Source organism: Typopeltis vanoorti, chromosome 15 (assembly GCF_054136105.1).
Source record: "Typopeltis vanoorti isolate ZY-2024b chromosome 15, IOZ_Tvanoo_1.0, whole genome shotgun sequence".
Taxonomy (NCBI): Eukaryota; Metazoa; Arthropoda; class Arachnida; order Uropygi; family Thelyphonidae; genus Typopeltis; species Typopeltis vanoorti.
In genome coordinates this window covers 46,443,838-46,464,133 of record NC_143563.1, presented here as the reverse complement: position 1 = coordinate 46,464,133, position 20,296 = coordinate 46,443,838, and the positions used below count along the sequence as shown (strand labels likewise).

At 33.8% G+C, this 20,296-nt stretch overlaps 1 protein-coding gene across 5 annotated transcripts in view; it reads right to left on the bottom strand.

Moving 5' to 3' along the window:
- Nucleotides 1-202: 202 nt before the first annotated feature.
- Nucleotides 203-20,296, bottom strand: part of LOC150098732 (elongation factor 1-beta-like) — a 131,421-nt gene continuing 111,327 nt past the window's right edge. For all 5 annotated transcript variants that reach the window (XM_090404736.1, XM_090404735.1, XM_090404734.1 and 2 more), the window contains 2 exons: nt 4,904-5,019; nt 203-289 (listed from right to left, as the gene is read on the bottom strand). In XM_090404736.1, coding sequence (XP_090260862.1) covers nt 251-289; nt 4,904-5,019 — 155 coding nt within the window. In that variant the 3' untranslated portion in view covers nt 203-250. The remainder of the gene's footprint in view (nt 290-4,903; nt 5,020-20,296) is intronic.

The following is a 20,296-nucleotide window of genomic DNA, read 5'->3' as shown; positions in this document are numbered from 1 at the left end:
TCTGTTGCTTAACCCTTATGTTTTTCATAAATTTTAAGCAATATCCACTCTCCCCAACCTTTGCTTGTTTTTAGCGAATCAACTCAAATTCTACAAATAAATATCGGATTTTTTTTTCTTTCCTCCCATCTCAGGAATTATCTTTTGTGAATTTATGTGACACTGGCATATATATTAAACAGCAGCAAAAACTAAGAAAACATAAAATTAAGAATCTTTATTATATAGTAAGAGGAAATAGTGTAAGGCCTCAAATTTTGTTGAATGCAGCAACATCGACACTCTGGACCTAGAGAAGTTCAAAGAAAAAAAAATTATTAGCAACTTAAAAAATTACATATAAATATTCTGAACAGTCATTATTTAACCAACAATATCACTTAAATATTCCATCCCTCTATTCAAATAAGTTATCAAATAGCTACAAATATTTGATAACTTATTTTTTTTTATTATTATTATTTATAAGTATTTCATTATTATTTTAATAATAATGAAATACCTATATCAGAATAAACTTTTTTGGAGAGTAAATTTTAAATTACAAATGAATTCTGATATCATGATTTTATTAAGAGCATTATTGCCAATGAAACTATCTTTGAACATAATTTAAAACTGTGAATATTATTTCTTATACTCAGAAAATGTTTCTTAATTAGAGCTTCAGATTGCACAGCAACAAACAAAATGGCCAGCCTGGCTGGCCGAGTGGTTAGTGTATCTGCTCTCCAGCCGAAGTTCAAATCCCGCTGTGGGCATGGATGTTTGCGATTGTCTGTGGAAATACTAGTGGTGGGGGTGGTTGGTGGTAGATGGCGTTGGTGTAGTTGAGGTCAGTTGGTGGATTGAGTGGTGGAGACTGAGTTGTAGAGCAGATACCCTCCCTCGATGAGTCTTTGGACACCCTGGAGGCATCAAATAATAATATATTGCTTATTATCACTTCCTCCTACCCCCAATTATATTTTTTCCAGTTATTCTTATAATGTACTCAACCAATTGAAACCATAGGAGCAAGAATCATCACACTGAGCAACAGTTTTCACTAAAGAGTATTCATTTTGTAAAGTACTTCTGTATTACTTTTGAAATAAGATGTGTCATTCCAGACAAGAATTTAAAAGGAAACATTGATATAGGAAACTCTCACTACAGCAAACACTGCTAAGCCTGAAGAATTATGTTTAAAAATTTTTTAACTTAATTCTGAGATTCAAAATTTGGTTTACCCATCTTCTCTGCCTACTCTACTAAGTTCAAATTTGCATAGTTAAAAATGGATCCACCCCCCCCCTCAAGACAACTGCAGATGAAAGTTTAATTTTTAACTGCTACCTACTTCTTTTGTCTTGCTTTAACATTCCTGTAAGAATTCCTCATGATGCCCTTCCAAATCACTGCCCCCAGTGCCATTTCCCTCTTGCATTTTGTTTATAAGAAATTCACTTTCCACTGTTATCCTTTACCATTTGTACTGCTAATGGTGTGGACTCCATGTATGCTGGCAACGAATACATTTGTTCTGTAGATTTCACAGTATAAGTACGAAATAGAAGCTAGGTCATCATAATCGTTTAGAATTTTGTTATTTAAGTTATCCTTTACATACCAAAAGAAAATGAACCACAATATACTCATACAAACTTTTAAAGAAATGCTTCTCTATTTACGAGAGAAGGGAGTCTGGAAAGTTCTGATAAATACCTAGAACAAAAATTAATTTTATGTCTTCTTATATATCCTAAAGGAGAATATATTTTCTGAAAAAATGTTTTTTATATGAAAAAACATTTTTTGTTCTAGGTGGTTATCAGAACTTTCCACATCCTCCCTTGTAAATAGAGAAGCATTTTTTTTTTTTTTAAATTTTGTATGAGAATTTTTTCCCTACATAAAAGTAACTGTCAAAGCTTTATTTTAAAATACAAAGAATTTTATGCAGTATACAGTGTACTCTCAATTATCTGGATGTGGATTATTTGATTTACAGATTATCTATGCACAACTAATTTACCTAGTATCTGATTCATAAAAGCAGATATCCTTGTGTGGCTCATCTCCTAGCACATGTGTGCAAGCCCAGAAGAAGTAGGAAATGTGTTGTGAGGATCAAAACTAGCTCTAAACGAGTAGTCAGTGTATTTCTCAGTAATTAGTGATTCTTATTATAAAGTGTACATCCAGGAAAATATCTGTAAAAAAGACGAAAGTTGTGCTTGCTATAAAACAGCAGCTTCGATTATATAATGATATAACTGAATATTTCAAATTCCGTGACTATAAGGAATACAGTAATGTATCTGAGAAAAATTGTTATTCCAAGTGTAAGCAAACTTAAAGGATTAAACTAAATTTATTATAGTCTAACCAAGTGGGAAAAATCTTCCAACATCTTTCTCTAAATCCAGAGTAATTTAATAATAAGGTGAGACACCTTTTGGCAACTCATATAGATAAAGATGACTTTTCCATTGCTTCCACCTTGGTATCACTACCTCTGGGTAGTGGCCCTTCCCTTAACGCATAGCATTATACATGTCTGCACATCTCCTTGCAGACATGTAAAGGAGTCCGGGCGACTCCTTGCATTATGGGAGATACTAAGACAAAGAGCGATGACACTTGCTCCACCTTTACCGTGAGTTGCCCCAGTCCTGAAGATACTTCAGGTGCAAACTTTGTTTGCTCACACTTGGATAAAGGATTAAATCAAATTAATTATAGTCTAACCAAGTGGAAAAAGCTTCCTACATATCCTGTCACAAACAAATATACGATTCAGTTAGAAACAGTTTTAACTTTTATGAAGATGATGCAAAGCAGTTTGTTCTTATAGAAGTCAGTAATTACTAGAACTTCCACTATGATTCAGGACTTTATGAATTTTAGTTGTGATATGAACTGAAGATATGAAGTGTCTTGTTGTTGTAGTATTTTATTTATTTATTTATTATTTTTTTTGCTAGTTGGAAACTACATTATACTTGACAGGGAATTATATCCTTTTTATCATCATCAGTGGATATGCTAAGAACTATCTAGATAACAAATAATTTTTTCATATACACATGGTGAAATGGTATACACCACATTACTCTGGCTGAGTTGGAAAATATGTTATTTCACCAAAGCATAAGCAAACAAAAAGTTTGCATGTGAACTACTGTTACCACAAGGCTTTTCTCTTTTCTTATGGGAAAAAAAACTTTGTCCTCAAGATAGTTCTCAGCAGAAAAAAAAAAAAAAACATTCTTTGATAACAAGAAAAGTTGAATAAAACTATACTGCATCTGTATGTTGCTTGTCACTGTTAATAAAGGTGCCGTATGCTGTACCATCTCATAAAAACCTTTCTGATGGCCAAAACCAGTCTCACATCTTCATTATACATGCCTCTGAAAGATATACAAGTAGCCTAGTTGTGAAGATATTTCATGTACCAAATTTTGTTTGCTCACACCTGAATAAATCAGGATGAATACAACCAAGAATATAATTTGTTATCAAGGACAAAGTCTTACACTTATGCTTAAGTGAAGTCTTGGCCAAGATTATGTTTGTTATGTTAATTGTTAATGAACTTTTGTTTCTAATCTCTCCTTGAACTTGGAGTATGCTCTTGGTCATGTCCTGCTACTCTGAAGATGCTTTCAACAATCTAGAATCACTAATTCTTCGTATAACTTCTGATCACTTGGAGACACTTTTACTTACTAGTCAGTCTCCATTTGTCCTTCCTGTTGTACTCAGTTTCAATTCATCAGGTGAATTGAATCTGATTCAGAGACAGCCTTGGATGCAATCACTACATTTTTTTAATATAATAAATTTAGTTTAATCCTTTATCCAAGTGTGTGCAAACAAAGTTTGCGCCTGAAAGTATCTTCAGGACTGGGGTAAAGTGGTACAACACCGGGCGACTCCTTGCAAAGGTGGAGCAAGCTACCAACACTCCTATCTCAGTATCTCCCATAATGCAAAACACATCTCCTTGCAGATATGTATAATGTCATGCACATCTTTCTCTAAATCCAGAGTAATTTAATAAAAAGGTGGCACACTGTTTGGCAGCTCCTACAGGAGGAGATGACCTTGCTAATGCTTCTGCCTTGGTATCTCCACTTAGGCCTGGCTCCCACTGAAGAGACCTCAAAGGTCAAAACTAGTCTGGGTAGTGGCCCTTCCCTTAATGCATAACATTATACATATCCGCAAGGAGATGTGTTTTGCATTATGGGAGATACTGAGATAGGAGTGTTGGTAGCTTTCTCCACCTTTGCAGGGAGTTGCCCGGTGTTGTACCACTTTACCCCAGTCCTGAAGATACTTTCAGGTGCAAACTTTGTTTGCACACACTTGGATAAAGGATTAAACTAAATTTATTATAGTCTGACCAAGTGAAAAATAAACTTTCTACATTTTTTGAAGTAATCCTTTTATCAGATAAAGTACCTGCAAGTCTTAAAGTAGTTTCAAATATACAATTAAAAAGAAAGTACTTATTTATAGGAAAAAATTGTGCATCTAGGTCATTATATTATATTAAGTATAACTACAATAATTTTCTTTAATTGGCAAAATCAATACATTTATAACTAGCTGAATTATGATTCTCTTTATAAAACAAAAGGTGCATAGTGTTGTTTAAGAGATACTTGTGCTATGAGTTGTTTCTTTTTTTTCAATGAACATGAAAAAAAAAAAACACTATTTAAATACTATACTACATATAAACCAACTGTTTATATGTTTAAACACACTTAAATAAATACTATTTATTTAAGGCATATATTTCAGGCTTTACATGTTAACTGTTAAAAAAAAAGGGGGAGAGGGTATATACAATAAGTATAAACAAAGATAAGCCATAATTATAAATTAGAAAAGAAGAAATAGCTACCAGATCTTCAATTTCCTGTATAGTTTCTTGCAGCCAATCAATACTGACTTTTTCATCCTCCACAACACAGCAAATCTGAAGCTTTTTAATTCCATATGCTAAAGGTACAAGTTTTGCTGAAAGAAATTAATATTACTTAAGTTTCCTCCGGGCAAACTCCAATTAGCAACAGAAAATAAAATAAAATAAATAACTGAAAACCTTGAAGTAATAATAATAATAGATTCCATTCAACCTGCACTATAAACTTGAGATCTCCTTTATATCAAACATTTACACAACTTTTTTTTTTCTATAAATCTTTTCTCCTTAGAAATTCTGGTGATAAATATGAAAGTACATTATTAAAAGAACACATAAGATCACAGTAATAACTCTTAATTAATAAAAGGTACAGATATTTCATACTAAAACTAATAGTACATCTTCAGTGTCATACAAACAGTTATAGGAATGGAATACAAGTAACGAACATTCGGTGGATCACCTATTAAAATACAATTGTTGTCGCGTGCTAGGAAATGATAGAAAATAATAATTAATCTTTAAGATAATTGGTTTTTTTTATTGATTACATAAAATAAAAGTCTCCCGGATCTTTGATAGACAGAGAGAGTTCTAGTAATTCATCATTAAGAACAGCTGAAATTTCTTCTTCGAGATCCAAAATAGACTTAATATTAGAAGCTAATTCTTTTTTGGCAGTATGAAGTTGGTTACAAATTAAGGAAAAACTTGCACGAATGTAAATAGTGGGCTCCAGGAGACCGAATTGTTTCTTTAAAACCAGCAAATGTAGGAGTAACTTTCATGTCACAACATTTTTTGAGGAAGGCAATCTGTGCTCGAAGCTTACCTTATAAAACAGATAGTTTTCCTAACTTTCCTGTTTGCTTAATAAATTCTTCTCCATGAAGGATGATGAAAATGCGCTTTCCACATTTCTACAACAGATAAATAGCCTTCACCCACGTATTCAATTCACCATGGAAAAAGAAAATTCTGGTACTTTACCATTCTTGGACATCTACAAGCATCTTTCGAAAGCCCATATTTACTGGCAGGTACATTCATAAAACGTCTGCTCACCACACATCTCAAAAACTTGGCATTCTTAAATCTCTAATTAATAGAGCACATTAAGTTTGCTCTTTTCCAGTAATCTAAAACAAGAACTTTCCATCATTAAAGTTAATGGAATCGAATAATTACAGCCCCAATCAAATCCAACAGGTAATTGAATCTTATGTTCCAATACCTAAGGTTCTTCAACAGCCCACAGAGTTCCAATCCCATACATTCCAGGAATCTCAGAACCTATAGGTAGAATTTTGAAAAAGTACCGATTCCCACGTATGTTCCTATCAACAAAATTTCCTCTTTATTGCCTTCTACAAAGGATAAACTGTCATCTCTATCTTTGGCTGGCGTTTACCAAATACCATGTGAATGCGATGTTTCTTATGTTGGACAAACTGGCCGTTCTGTGGAAAAAAGAATTAAAGAACATTAATATTATATTGAATACAACAAACTTCAGAAGTCTGGTCTAGCACAACAAAGTATTAACACTACTCATAATATCCAGTGGGATAAAGCTATTCTCCTCAATAGATGCAGGTTCAAATATGAACGCTTTTTTAAAGAAAGTTGTGAATCTATTTTATACTGACCGAATTTAAATCGAAATGATCGTCTCTCTCTTGAAGATCTGGGAGACTTTTATTTTGTAATCAATAAAAAAAAATCATCTTTAATATTAATTAATTATTATTTTCTATCATTTCCTAGCACGTGGCAACAATTGTATTTTAATAGGTGATCCACCAAATGTTCGTTACTTGTATTCCATTCTTATAACTGTTTGTGACACTGAAGATGTACTATTAGTTTTAGTATGAAACATCTGTATGTTTCTTAATTAATTAAAAGTTATTACTGTGGTCTTACATGTTCTTTTAATAATTATACTATGCCACAAGTACCTCTAAAAATATGAAAGTACATTACATATGTTATTTTTAGAGCAGATAGCAATAGAAATTTGATTTTTGAAAGATTCAGAAATTAAAAAGAAAAAAAAATGCATGCTTATTTTGATCTAGTTGCTAGTCTTTTATACAGATATCTTACGACAATTACTGTAATCAATTAATCTAGTCATCATTAAGTGGACAAAAATACAATAGCTTTATTGTCAAAGTCAGCATTATAGCACCAACTTTTAAGTGCACACTAAGTGTCTTAGAATGTGTTCTACTAGACCAAACAATTTTGATGTTTATGTAATTCAAGCACTAAAAGCAACGCAAATTAGTACAGCTACAAAAACATTCAGTTTCAGAAACTGTCCAGGCCAAAACCTAAAATGGCCCAAGAAATTTTAAAGATTGTGATCAAGAAATTTTAAAGATTGTGATCACTAAATTTAATCTATCTATCACACAGAAGAACTAATATGTATCAAGCCACCAAGTGGCATCTGTGAATAAGCTATCCTAAACTTGTGCTTCTGCATTTTATTGTTACTGCAAGTGTTTTTCATTCAAATTAAACATTAAACGGAAATCTTAACTGCAGGTACTAAGGAGCCAATTACTTCTGCACAACCTGTAAGTACTTATAGTGCATTAAACCAGTTATTTTTCGATTTAAAAATCAGCTGCGTGTAAGTGCCTGCCATACGCAGCCAAGATGGTAGCAACAAAAGCCAATGACGAACGAGTACTCCTGCGTCTCACCGGTGCAGTATCGTTGATCACAGACAAACCCACAAAGTGCCGCAGCTGTAAAACTAATGGCAGCAATAAAAATAAAAAAAAAGGGTATAATGTGCGAGTTCTGTTGTCACTGGCTACATGCTTCCTGCACAAAAATAGATAAATCAGCGCATAAGATATTCATCGACCTCAACCTTCCGGTTGAGGAACCAAAGGAAAACAGAAAAGCACTAAAAGAAGGCATCATCAAATTAGCAGAAGAATTCAACATCGATTCTAAAAATATCATCAGGTGCCATTGTTTCGAACTTTCTATGCCTAGTAAAAGTAACTTGCAACATGCCCACAAGCACAATGAAATTAATAACGGCGATCAACAAGTTTAAAGACACTTGCCCCCAATTGCACATACATGCTCAACCAGACCTAACATTTTCCCAGAGGGAACAACGACGCTAGCTTCGAAGACAACATCAAAATGGAGACAACAGTTGGATCATCGACTACACACAAGTTAAATTGGTGCAAAAAAGTGATGCCACTAGCAGCTACCATGGAAACCAGTATGCAGACACTACATAGGAAATGTGCAAGATCCTTGGGATCAAACATATCCCTCGCATATGTTTGATCCTGCATATCCACTTCATCAACATCTGTGGCTTAAATTCCATCTTAATAGTGTCCACTACCATCTTCAGTCTACAAAACCCCACTTACTCTTTCTGGCAGAAACTCAAATCTGTATAAGTAATCAAATAATAAATCTGAATTCTCATACAACAAAATCTTCGTTCAATTCTTTTATAACTTCAATAAACACTAATAGTGAAAAAATTAAACTGATTCTCGTCACATTACTTACCATATTTATATAACATGAAAGATACAAGTTTTTTAAGAAAATTCAACTTTATGAAGTGACTTCTTTCTAGAAATACAGTCATCCCTAGACTTATGTCCGTGATCCCATAAGGGAATAAATAACATTTTCAGCTATACTTTCAAATAAGATGCAAGTGAGCACAAGGAAAAGGATGCATAGTGGCAACAGCACTTTCAGCGGCACGTGTCCTCAACAGTTCATATGTTGATCATGTTTGAGAAATGGATTATTTGTGTATTTATTGTTAGTTATTTTGCGATGTTTTGTGCAATATGGCCCCTACATGCACAATCAAAAAACCTAGTGAAGAATCACAAAAAAAGAGGCAAGCAATTGATCATGAAATGAAGTTGCAAGCTATAAAGCAACATGAAGCTGGTAAGCGCGTCAACGTGATCGCACATCACTTCGGATGGTCTCATTCTAGTGACAACCACTCTGAAAAATAAGGATAAAATCTTAGAGGCTGAGAAAGGATCTGCTTCCATTAAATTGATGATAGTGATGAAGCAACGACAAGGTCCTATCCATAATATGGAAAAGCTACTTGCATCATGGATAGAGGACCTGAACCAAAAGAGCATACCGCTTAGTATTGTGACCATAACTGCTAAGGCACTAAGTCTCTTCAACATGTTGAAGGAGAAAGCAGAACCCGATTATGACTACGAATTCAATACTTCTTCCAGTTGGTTTATGAAATTCAAGCAACGTTTTGTGTTGCATAATGTGAAATGTATGAGAATCTGCAAGTGCTGAGAAAGCTGCCAAGGAATTTGTGGAAAAACTGGATAAAATTATTACAGAGGAGAATTATTTGCCACAGCAAATATTTAATATGGATGAGATGTCCTTGTTTTGGAAAAAAATGACCGAGCAGACATTCATCCTCAAAAAGCTAAAATCTATACCTAGTTTCAAAGCTCTTAATGCCTGTATTACGATTCTGTTACAGGTAATGTGGCTAGATATGAACTGAAACCATTTGTAATATGGCACGGTGAGAATCCAAGAACCTTCAAAAACATTACGACGCATACTCCTAATTCATTTTTGGAGCAATAAGAAGTCGTCGATGACTCAAAAATTGAGGATGCCTTAATCAACTGTTATGCAAGTGAAATAAAAAGCTATTGTATGAAAGAAAATGTAGAATTTAAAATTTTATTCTAGATAATGCTCCAGGTCATTCGTCCTATAGCGGTGATCTTCACCAAGTTCAAGGTCATGTTTCTTCCTCCAAACACTACTTCATTGATCCAACTGATAGATCAGGGAGTTCTTGCAGTGTTTAAGGCTTATTATCTATGGAGAACTTTTTCACAAGCCATTTCTGCTACTGAAGGAAATGACCAGACTCTCATGCAATTCTGGAAAACATTCAATATTTATAATGCTATTAAAAATATTGTTGTGGCTTGGGATGAAGTGACCTCTCAATGTCCGAGTGACATATGGAAAAAGACATTAGAAAGGTTTTGTGCATGATTTTGGAAGTTGGTAATAGTGGGCCTAGTAACGATCTCGAAGGTGAATGATGACATAATTCAACTCATAGAAAGTACCCCTAAAGAGTTGACCAATGAAGAATTGGCCGAACTGAAAGAACAACTGTCGTAGAAGAGGAAAAACGAGAAAAGGAAGAGGGGAAAAGAGAAACAGGAAGAGGTAGTTAAACAATTTGCAGTGAAGGGTCTTACAGAAGTGTTCTCTACAGTTAGCAATGTCCTCAAAATGGCTGAAGACATGGACCCCAATGTTGAACGCTATTTAATAATAGAATTGCTTGCTATGAACAAATTTATGATGAAAAGAAGAGGAATAAGCAAAGCACATTGGACATTTTCATAGAAAAAAAACAAAGGTTACACCAGAAGAGCCACAGCCTGATCGTTCACACAAAGAAGAAAATGAAGATGTGATTGTTCTCCAGTTTTATAATAAGGTTTAAAAATTAAAATGACAGTATACTTATTATTGCTAAGTCCCCAACCCCTATAACTCTGTTGATTTAATGTATCGACTTACATGCTGCCTGATGGAACGGAACCCGGATGTAAGGCGAGGGATGACTGTATTCTCACTCGTCACATTTTCCCAAAATGAGACGAAAAAAATAAATAAATATACCACGAGCAAAGTTATATAACAGTAGTGTAAAATTTAATATCCTTTCATGTCTATTTCTATTGTCTTGTCCTTTTTCTATGTCGCCATTGTAAAATTTTAATTTCTCCTTTTTTTTTTTTTATCTTACGTATTGTTCTCCTTAAATCTTAATTACACTTATATTGCACTTGTATCTGTGCCCTTAGTAAAATCCTTCTCTAGTAAGACTTTATTCTCTTAACTTCTATATTTCTCTTGGCCGATCTTTACATATAAGAATGATGCTAGTGGTTTGGGGGACAAAGGGATTATTAATGGTCAATGCCAACTCCCTTGTCTCTATACTGGTTCTAATTCCATTTTCAGATTCAGGGAAAATTTATTTTTCACTGCACCGCCCCGAATCCTAGATTAACAAAGAATGTAGAATCAAGGAACTAGAAACAGTTTAGCTTACAATGTTATATTACTATAGGTTACATTTGCAGTCGTAGCTTCTCTATAAATTAATCTCCCGCTGTGGTCCATATTTAATGAGAAAGTGCAATAGAGAAGAAAATCAAGCAAGTCATCAGTTAAACTTAAAAAGCAAAGCATTTAATTCAATTGAAACATCTTACACATTATGGTTCTACACAGAATTAAGTAATCCGTTATTTCTAAGGAATAAGTATTAATTATTCAATTCTCTATCATATTATGCACAACAAAGAACTTCATACATAGTTAACAAATTCTACTTGATAGATCCAACTCATTTTCCAATATTAAGGACATTTGTTAATTGAATTACTAAGATAACTCCACGTGCTCTCACGCTATTTCATTTAAAAAATTCTCAAGATTTCTTCATCATTAAAAGAAACAATCTGTAGGCTCCACGTGCTCTCGCACTAATTCATTCACAAAGTTCTCATAATTACTCTATCATTAAAAGAAACAATCTCTAGAGTCCTTCCTAAAGTTACAGACTTCTTCTTATTACACATTCTTCTTATTACACATTTACTAAAAAAAAAAAAACATAGACTGTACGTTACCAACTGCTGGGGAATCGTTTGGCCATATCACATATCTCGCCTGGACAATCACTTTCGACTCCAAGTTCATTCTGCTTTTTTTTCTGAGGCATTCTTCAAAATTTCGAGCTGTACTTATCTCTGCTGCCTAAATTAGGTAGACGTTGTTCTCTGGTGAACTGGCTTAACATCGCAATGATACTTCCGTAAGCATCGGTAACTATCTCTTCTGCTGAGCTGATTGCCGACCGGTAAACTTTCGGGAATTTCACGGCATAGTTCCTCAGTCATTGTCTCGAATCCGCATCGAAAATGGGGAACTAAAAGTCACCACGAGGAGGTTCCACACACAACAGCATAACCGCAGGAAGGCACGAGATCCCGAGCGAAAAAGAGAGCACAAGCCGAAGAGTAAGAGCCTTTTTTCTGGCGCTGAAAGACTTTTTAAATTGCGCGCCACACGTTAACACTACATCATCGATTTCTCCTCCCATTTTTTCAGTGTCACTTCACGTTACCCATCCATAATATGGAAGAGGAATACTGAGCGCCACACACGGAATCCTTAGCGTGATTCTCAAAATGCATAAGTGTGTGTGTGGGAGGGGGAACTACTTGCTTACGAAAAGGGTACACCTGTACTCTTTGTTGCACAGGTTTCCGATTCCGGCCACCTTTTATTTAATCGGATTATCTCTTTCTCCCAGCAATTTATAAGTACTTACACTTAAGCAGTAAGATTTAAGCAATTTAGCAATTCATAATACTTTACATTATAATAAAATAAATGAAAGATTCTCAGTTTAGAAATATTTTAGTAATTTACAAGAGTTTAGTAACCCCATGTTAAGTCTGAAGGAAACGTAATTTAATCCAATTTTAGTTTCATTCAGAACTTAACAGTAGAATCATGGTTTCAATAATCGCTTTCTTACAAAGCAAATAACACAGCCAAAATGAAGCTTTCTTTGCAATTATTGCCATTTTCCAATAACTGATAAATACTTCGATTCAGATGCTATACATATTTAGCCTATCTCCACAAAAGCATGTGGTTCTTTATTGATTTATTTTCGGTTGCATCAGTTTTTATCATTGCCTGGTATGTACCGTCAATATACCAATATGCTTATCAATCAATAATTAACATTTTAATTTGAAAAAAATTTACTGATATTGTCAAATCTTACATTTCAGTTTTCAGAAACTAACTGTAAACACCTGTTTTTCTAACCTTCCTTTTTTTCCTCTAAGTGATAAATCATTCTTCATTAGTTCTGCTCACACTTTCTTGAAAACACTAATATTAAATACCATTCTATTATTTCATTTTTCTTTCTAATACTTCATTTTTAATACAATTTTGCTAGATGTCAGGTGTTTGCTCTTTTTCCAAAGACCATGCATCCATGGTCTTCAATCCATTTATTTCTAACCCAATTTTCAGGTCAATAACTTAAAACAGGTTTAAGAACTATCTTGTAAAGTGCTGGCTTAATATTTTCTCTATTATGTTCTTACTCTAAATTTACTGAATTTGCTCTCCACCACACCAGCTATGTTTGTTCTATATGTAATTCACTAAAAACTATAAATAGAAGAAATGTTTTCTCTAGAGGTTCTAACTGAGAATGTAGTTAATATTTTCTGTATTCTTTCCTATTTCCACACTTTGTCTTTTTATTGCTGATATTCATGACAATTTATTATAATAGTTATTCAATTTAGCTTAATAATTAAAGACTAATATTATCTCAATGAAATAATGAGCCGAGTTTAATACTTCCAAATTCTGATCAGCTTTCACACCACTTTCATTCCTAACATGATATATATATATATTTACAGATGATGAATAATACTGGGAATAGTGCACTTTCCTACACCTGATTTTATATTCCATCAATCCTGTACATTCAGTTTTTTCATTGCTGATTTACAATTTCAATACAGGCTATATACAGCTCTGTATAATACCTCATTTACACCAAATATCAACTTCCACATTTGGTATCTCAACTTCTTGCCTCTAAATAAAAAAAGGTGGTGAGTGCATCCACTCTCCAACCAACAGGCTGCAGATCTGATTCCTGATAGGCATAGATGTTTGTGAATGTGGGAAATGAATTCCATCACACAGTGTTAAACCATCATCCCATTTATTGGAAGCCTGAAGTGGCTTGAACAAGTTCCATGTTTAACAGGTTTTCCAGAATATCATTTAAAAAAAAAATATATATATATATATATATATATATATATATATATATATATATCCTAATTTACGTTCACACGCAGACCTACTACTTTTTACCGTGTAGGCATTCGAAGCCGAAATCCTACGGAACAGGTTGGTTATTCCTTATTCCTGGAAGTATCCTATGACTGTAGTCTGTGTTCACGGGGCCGGTTTGCCTGCTTGCAGGATGAAACCCTCACACCAGTTTATCTGGGGGGGGGGGGGGGCTTGCTGACCAAGCTCAAGACTAGATAACTTGGCTATGGCTGAGGAAGATCCTTGGTGCTCCTCACGTAGTTGACGGGAATCAAACCTAGGACACTCCTTCCCCAGGCATATGTTGCGAAGCGCATATGCCACTAGGCTAACCGCACAGGCACACACACACACACACACACACACACATATATATATATATATATATATATATATATATATAACCGACGATAATCAGTTAATTTCAGACTGAAATATTTAGTAGTATATTTAATAAATAATACTCTTACCTTGTGTTTTCATGTATATATTGTATAGTACTATGGCACACAAGTTTCTCTTAAAACTAGAATTCAAATCCTTCACAGGGAAAGCTTTACCAAAAAGACCATTAAACTTAGTGAAATATCTGTATTACAAGGTAAGCTGCAAGCTAGGATTACATTTTTTAAAAAATGCAGTACCTGCAGATTATTCCAAACTTTGCTAAGATAAAGGAAACTATAGAATCATCTGGCTCATGCTATCTACAGGAACACCAGCTTATCTCTAGTTGTGCAATCAACTCGGAGCAGATAAACGTGACCCTGCCATTAATATTCATCTGGTTGCTGATCTCCAGACTTATATTTCCCCAAACGTAGACACACAACTTTCCTACATAGTTCTTAATGTGGCTAAACGCTCTCTACACTGTTCATTTAATAAACAAAATCGACATCTAAACTGTAAATTTGATGTCCTTGTTGCTAGCAAATCAAGCCTCTCTATGTTCCAGATAATTGGGTTATCAACATATCCAGACGCTCTTTAATTGACAATGAGACACTTATTCTTTCAAAAGGATAGGAATTCTCCATAGTTGCAAAAAAAACCATATTTAGATTTCCATTTTAGCATCGAATGAAACTTATTTAACCTTTCCAGAGGAAAGGCTAATAATCTCTGCTTAGAAGTTGCATCCATCCTACTTAAATCTAAGCTTCCACCATCTGACAAATCTCCATCTGAAAAGGAAGCTTTACATTCCCTAAGACACAACAGCCACCTTATTATACCAAAGCAGACAAGGGAAAAGCTACAGTAGTTATGATTCAGCAAATTATTAAAAAAAATTTCTTTTACTACGAGATCGTTCAATCCATGAAGAACTGGATCATAACCCCATTAACAAACAAGTTAGGAAATTAAACTCCCTTCTAGACGAAGTTAAATTTAGATGCAGAGACACCATAGAAAAGTTAAAAACGTATTTTGCAAAAACACTGAGGTTTTATGGTCTACCAAAGATATAAGAAAGACATTCCTCTCTGTCCAATTGTAGAACGTATTGATTCACCTATGTATATCTCATAGCCAAATATTTAGCAAACTTACTGAAATCACATATATGCAAGTCCGCTCTTTGTTTAAAAAAATGCTTCAGATTTCTTAGACAAATAAAAAATGTCTCCATATAACCTACTGCTCTTATGATGAGTTTTGATGTAGAATCCCTATTTAGAAATATACCTCTCCAAGAGACTTTACAACTGCTTACTAAAATATTCCCACAAGATATAGTAAAACTGTTCAAATTCATGATGCATTCTGGACATTTCGTTTGTCAAAACAAATTCTACAACCAAGTGGAAGGAAGTGCAATGGGAAGTCCACTCTCCCTGCTTTAGCAACTTTTATTTAGAGCATTTTGAAGACATCCTTCTTTCATCTATACACCCTCAACCTTCATTTTGGGTTAGATAGATATACAGATAACATTTTTGCAGTGTGGCCCTCACAATATAGATACCTTACCAATGTTTTTAGCTAATATCAATACTTTACATCCTCGAATCAAATTCACTATGGAAATTGAAAGGAACAACAAATTATAATTTTTAGACGTTCTTCTCATCTGCTCACCATCAGGTAATTTAACAACATCAGTTTATAGAAAACCCACTTTCACTGGACGTTACATTCTTCAACAATCTGTACATCATCCTTCTCAAAAGATAGGAATCATACAGTGTCTAATTCGATGAGCTAGGACTACTTCAACTCTCATCATTTACAGGAAGATCTCTCTACTATCAAACAATATATGAATTAAATGGCTTCTCTGAAAGGACTACACAACATCTGTTCGACTCCTACAAACCTAAACATTTCAGAACCTATTTCTAGAATTCTGAAGATATGCGATTTAGTAGTGACTTATATTCCTATTAATAATAACTGTCAATGTATTTCCCCTCTTCTAAAGATAAACGCTCACCTATGTTTATTCCAGGTGTATACCAAGTTTCAAGTGACTGCCATCTTTCCTACTTTGGAGAAACTGGATGTTCAATAGAAAAAAGAATACAAGAACATCAATCATATATTTTTCACAACAAATCTGAATCAGCACAACATGGAATAGAGACAGACCACAACGTTCTCTGGTCTGAAACACACCTTCTACATAGATGTCAGTACAAATTCGAACACCTATTTAAGAAGTGTTGAGGCCTTACTTCACTGCCCTAACTTGAATCGGAATGACTGCCTATCCTTATTAAAAGTATAGGAAACTTTGATCTGAATAACAAATTAATTTTTTTTCTCTAATTAAGACCAATAATGATATTTATAAAGACATAAGGTCTTAAGAAATCAACCTGATATTACATCTCTCTGATGATCTGTTCAGTATGATTTATAAATTATATATGTATATGCAATTTATTTTATGATTAACCTTTTCTTCAGTGAAAGCATAACACTGTTAGCAATTTAACATGCAGCTCGTTCTATTTTGAATAAATCAATTATTTGCATTCTACTTTGTAAAAACATTTTAAGCCAATGATGATAGTTTGTTAATTTCAAACTGAAATATTTGGCAGTATATTTAATAAATAATACTTTTACCTTGTGTTTTTATGTATATATTGCATAGTACTATGGTACAAGTTTCTCTTAAAACTAGAAATAAAGAATAGGAATTATAAAAAAAAAATCCTAGTTGGCCTAAATACGGCTTGTTCTCCAACTTTTCATAGCTGCTTCTGAAGTCTGTTTGAATAAATTTTACACGAAACACTGACTAGAAAAATTCTCACATTCTGATCGATTAATTTCAAGTTGAATATCGTCTACTCTAGTTGCCTCTCCACATTTCAGACATGTGATCCTTATCATCTCTAATTCCTTTTACACTACTCTTTTCTCCATTTCTAAGCATTTTCAAAACACTCCAGAACATTCTGTCACCTGTCTGATATTTATCTTCAATATATTCTTATCAGTCTATCCTTTTATTTTGCTACTTGTTTGCTTTGCTACATGTTTCTCTGTATTCTCTCAGAGCACACACTAATTCACCTGTCAGGAACTTTCAATATGTTTTCCTTTCTATGACTGCCTCTAACTCCTTGAGTTTATCATGGAGTTCAGATTTTTTCTATCCTTGCAGAACAATTTCACCACACAAATTTCTAGCTGAATCAGTGAAAGTTTTCTGCAGAGTCTGCCATGGAGTCTCCAAGGTTTGATTTTCAAAATAACTGTCAACGACGAGTTAGGACATTAGTCTTAGCTATTCGAATTAGACACTTTATGAATCCATTCTTTTCAAACTCTCATTTTTCTCTCCATTAATACTGGTATGTTTGATTCCACAGTTCATCTCTCAAAGCTGCTTGACTAATGATTTTTAAAACTTTTTACATATTTTTCTTTTCAATAAAAATTCATTTTTATCCTGCTAAAAGCAAAACTGTGATCACCTATTTCCAATTCCCTATATACTTGTATCCTAAGCTGAACCAGCATGAAGATATTCCTATCATCAATATATATAGCCAATGACTTATTTCTTCTCTCCACGTGAATTTGTGCACACCTTTATCAGAACATTGTGTTAGTAATTGACTAGTTCATGTCCTGAACAGAAATCAAGCAAGTACTTACCATTATTATTCACTCTGCTCTTTCTCCAAATTTTTCTATACCATTTCTGTCTGGTATTCATTTTCTTATGTCTACTGTTTAGAGCAAAATTTATTTTTTTTCTTTGTCTTAATGGGGGGGGGGGAACTCTGCTTCTTTCTTAGAATCTTCCGTTCAGCCATAGACCAAAGTCTCATTGAATGCTATGCTCATGTTGCTAGTTTTCTACAAATATTACCAAAAACAATCTAATTTGGAATTGACAAATGTATTGTAAATGCTAAAAAGACAAAACAGATATCCAAGTAAACATTTTGTGAAGAACAACACAAAGAAATACATGAATTTTAAGAAAGGTACTTACATACCAAACAACTGTGCAATATCCTCCCAAGTCAACATGCTCACGTTCACTAAACACAGTATCGTGCAGTCAGTTCACTATAGTAAATTCAAAGGGACCACTGAAATAATTTATTACAAGTGGATAGTTTGCTATGGTAAATTTCGTTTAGTAAAGAACTATACTTACTTTGGTCATGAAATTTCAATAGTTTTTTTATAGTGAGCTACTTTGTTATAATGGTATTTGCTATAGTGAGAGCCAACTGTATATGTATATAAACCACACAGTTGTAAGTTGCTGTATTCAACCTCTATTTAGCAACTATCAAATTAGATCTGTAATTAGAGTATCTAGAAAGACAGGATATTATTATTTTCTTTTCCTATAGTGAACTGGATTCTTGGGTGCTGTCTGAGATGGAGGAAGAAGTCTAACATGTCTGAGCCACGTGATCAAATAGAGAACAAATCAATGTATCTTAATCAGAAGGTTTGAAAACAGCAGTATCAAGAGCATGTTTTTCAAAATGGTTTATATAATAACTGGCTAGAGGGGAGAGCCCATGCTGTATCCCCTCAATCTGTTTATAAATAGTATTTTTCCAACTGAAGTAGCCAAAATGAATGGCAAAATTAAAAATATCAATGATATCCAGGGGAAAACCTTTTTTTTAGTAAATTTAAAGTTTCAGAAAGAGGAATACTGGTACAAAGGGAGGCAACATCAAAACTAATCATGATATCATTATTGTCTAAAATTAAATTTTGGATTAAAAATTTGAAATTAATGGAATCTTTAATATAAGAAGAAGAATGCTCTGTAAGTGAGGTTAAGGATTTAGCTGTTTGGTTACTTAAAAGAGGGAGAGTCAGTAGCATCTACTATGGGACGGAGAGGACTATCGGGTTTATGAATTTTTTGCAAGCTATATATATATATATATATATATGGGGGGGGGCATGTTTTTAAGAAGCCATTTTTATGTTTTCTTTAAAGAATCAGTGAGAACATAATCTAGTCATTTATAAGCAGTGCAGTCTCTGAGCAAGGCATTCATCTTACGATTATATTTAAGAAGCCATTTTTATGTTTTCTTTAAAGAATCAGTGAGAACATAATCTAGTCATTTATAAGCAGTGCAGTCTCTGAGCAAGACATTCATCTTACGATTATATTCACTGGCACTGATCACCACAGTAGAATTACCCTTATCGACTCTAGCGACTATTATGCTACCACCTTTGTGTAATTTATGGAGAGAGAGAGAGAGAAGTTGGCTGTTAGAGATTTCTTCTGGACAGTGAAGCTTAAGAAAGGATGTTTGAAAGGCTAAATCCCAAGTGAAGGCAGGGTGGGAAAATAATTTCTCAGGCCATTCTTTTTCATTGTCTTCATCTCAAATGTACAGATAAAGGTGGTGTTGGAGAATATCTCTTTATTAGCAAACTGCATGTTGGATAGGCCAGTCAAGAGAAATCCATACTACTTGAATTTCTGCTAAAAGTGAGAACCATCAAGACATGTAGGTAGCTATAATGCTCAGACACATTAACAAGTGCATGCCATAGTTGCTGAAGTGTCTGAACAGTAGCTACATGGACTGATGGTTTGACTTTTGTCAGAAAGTCAATTAATATACATATCTCTGCATCACATGCAAGTTTCCATGGTCTTTCCAGCACCAAACGTATTGATTTAATTTCCAACATTGAGACCACATTCTAGAATATTCAGCAATAGATTTTTATTAAAATAAATAACATAACTTAACGAGTTTCACAAGTAAGATTTACATCAGGGATGCAAGACTTGTATTATAAAAGAAATGACAGATCTATAAGAACTTCAACAAACTAATGCATACGTGGGTGGTCTGAAAAGTTCTCGGCCTAACAATGAAAAAACAGATTTATAATTTCAAAATTATTTTTATTTTTCAA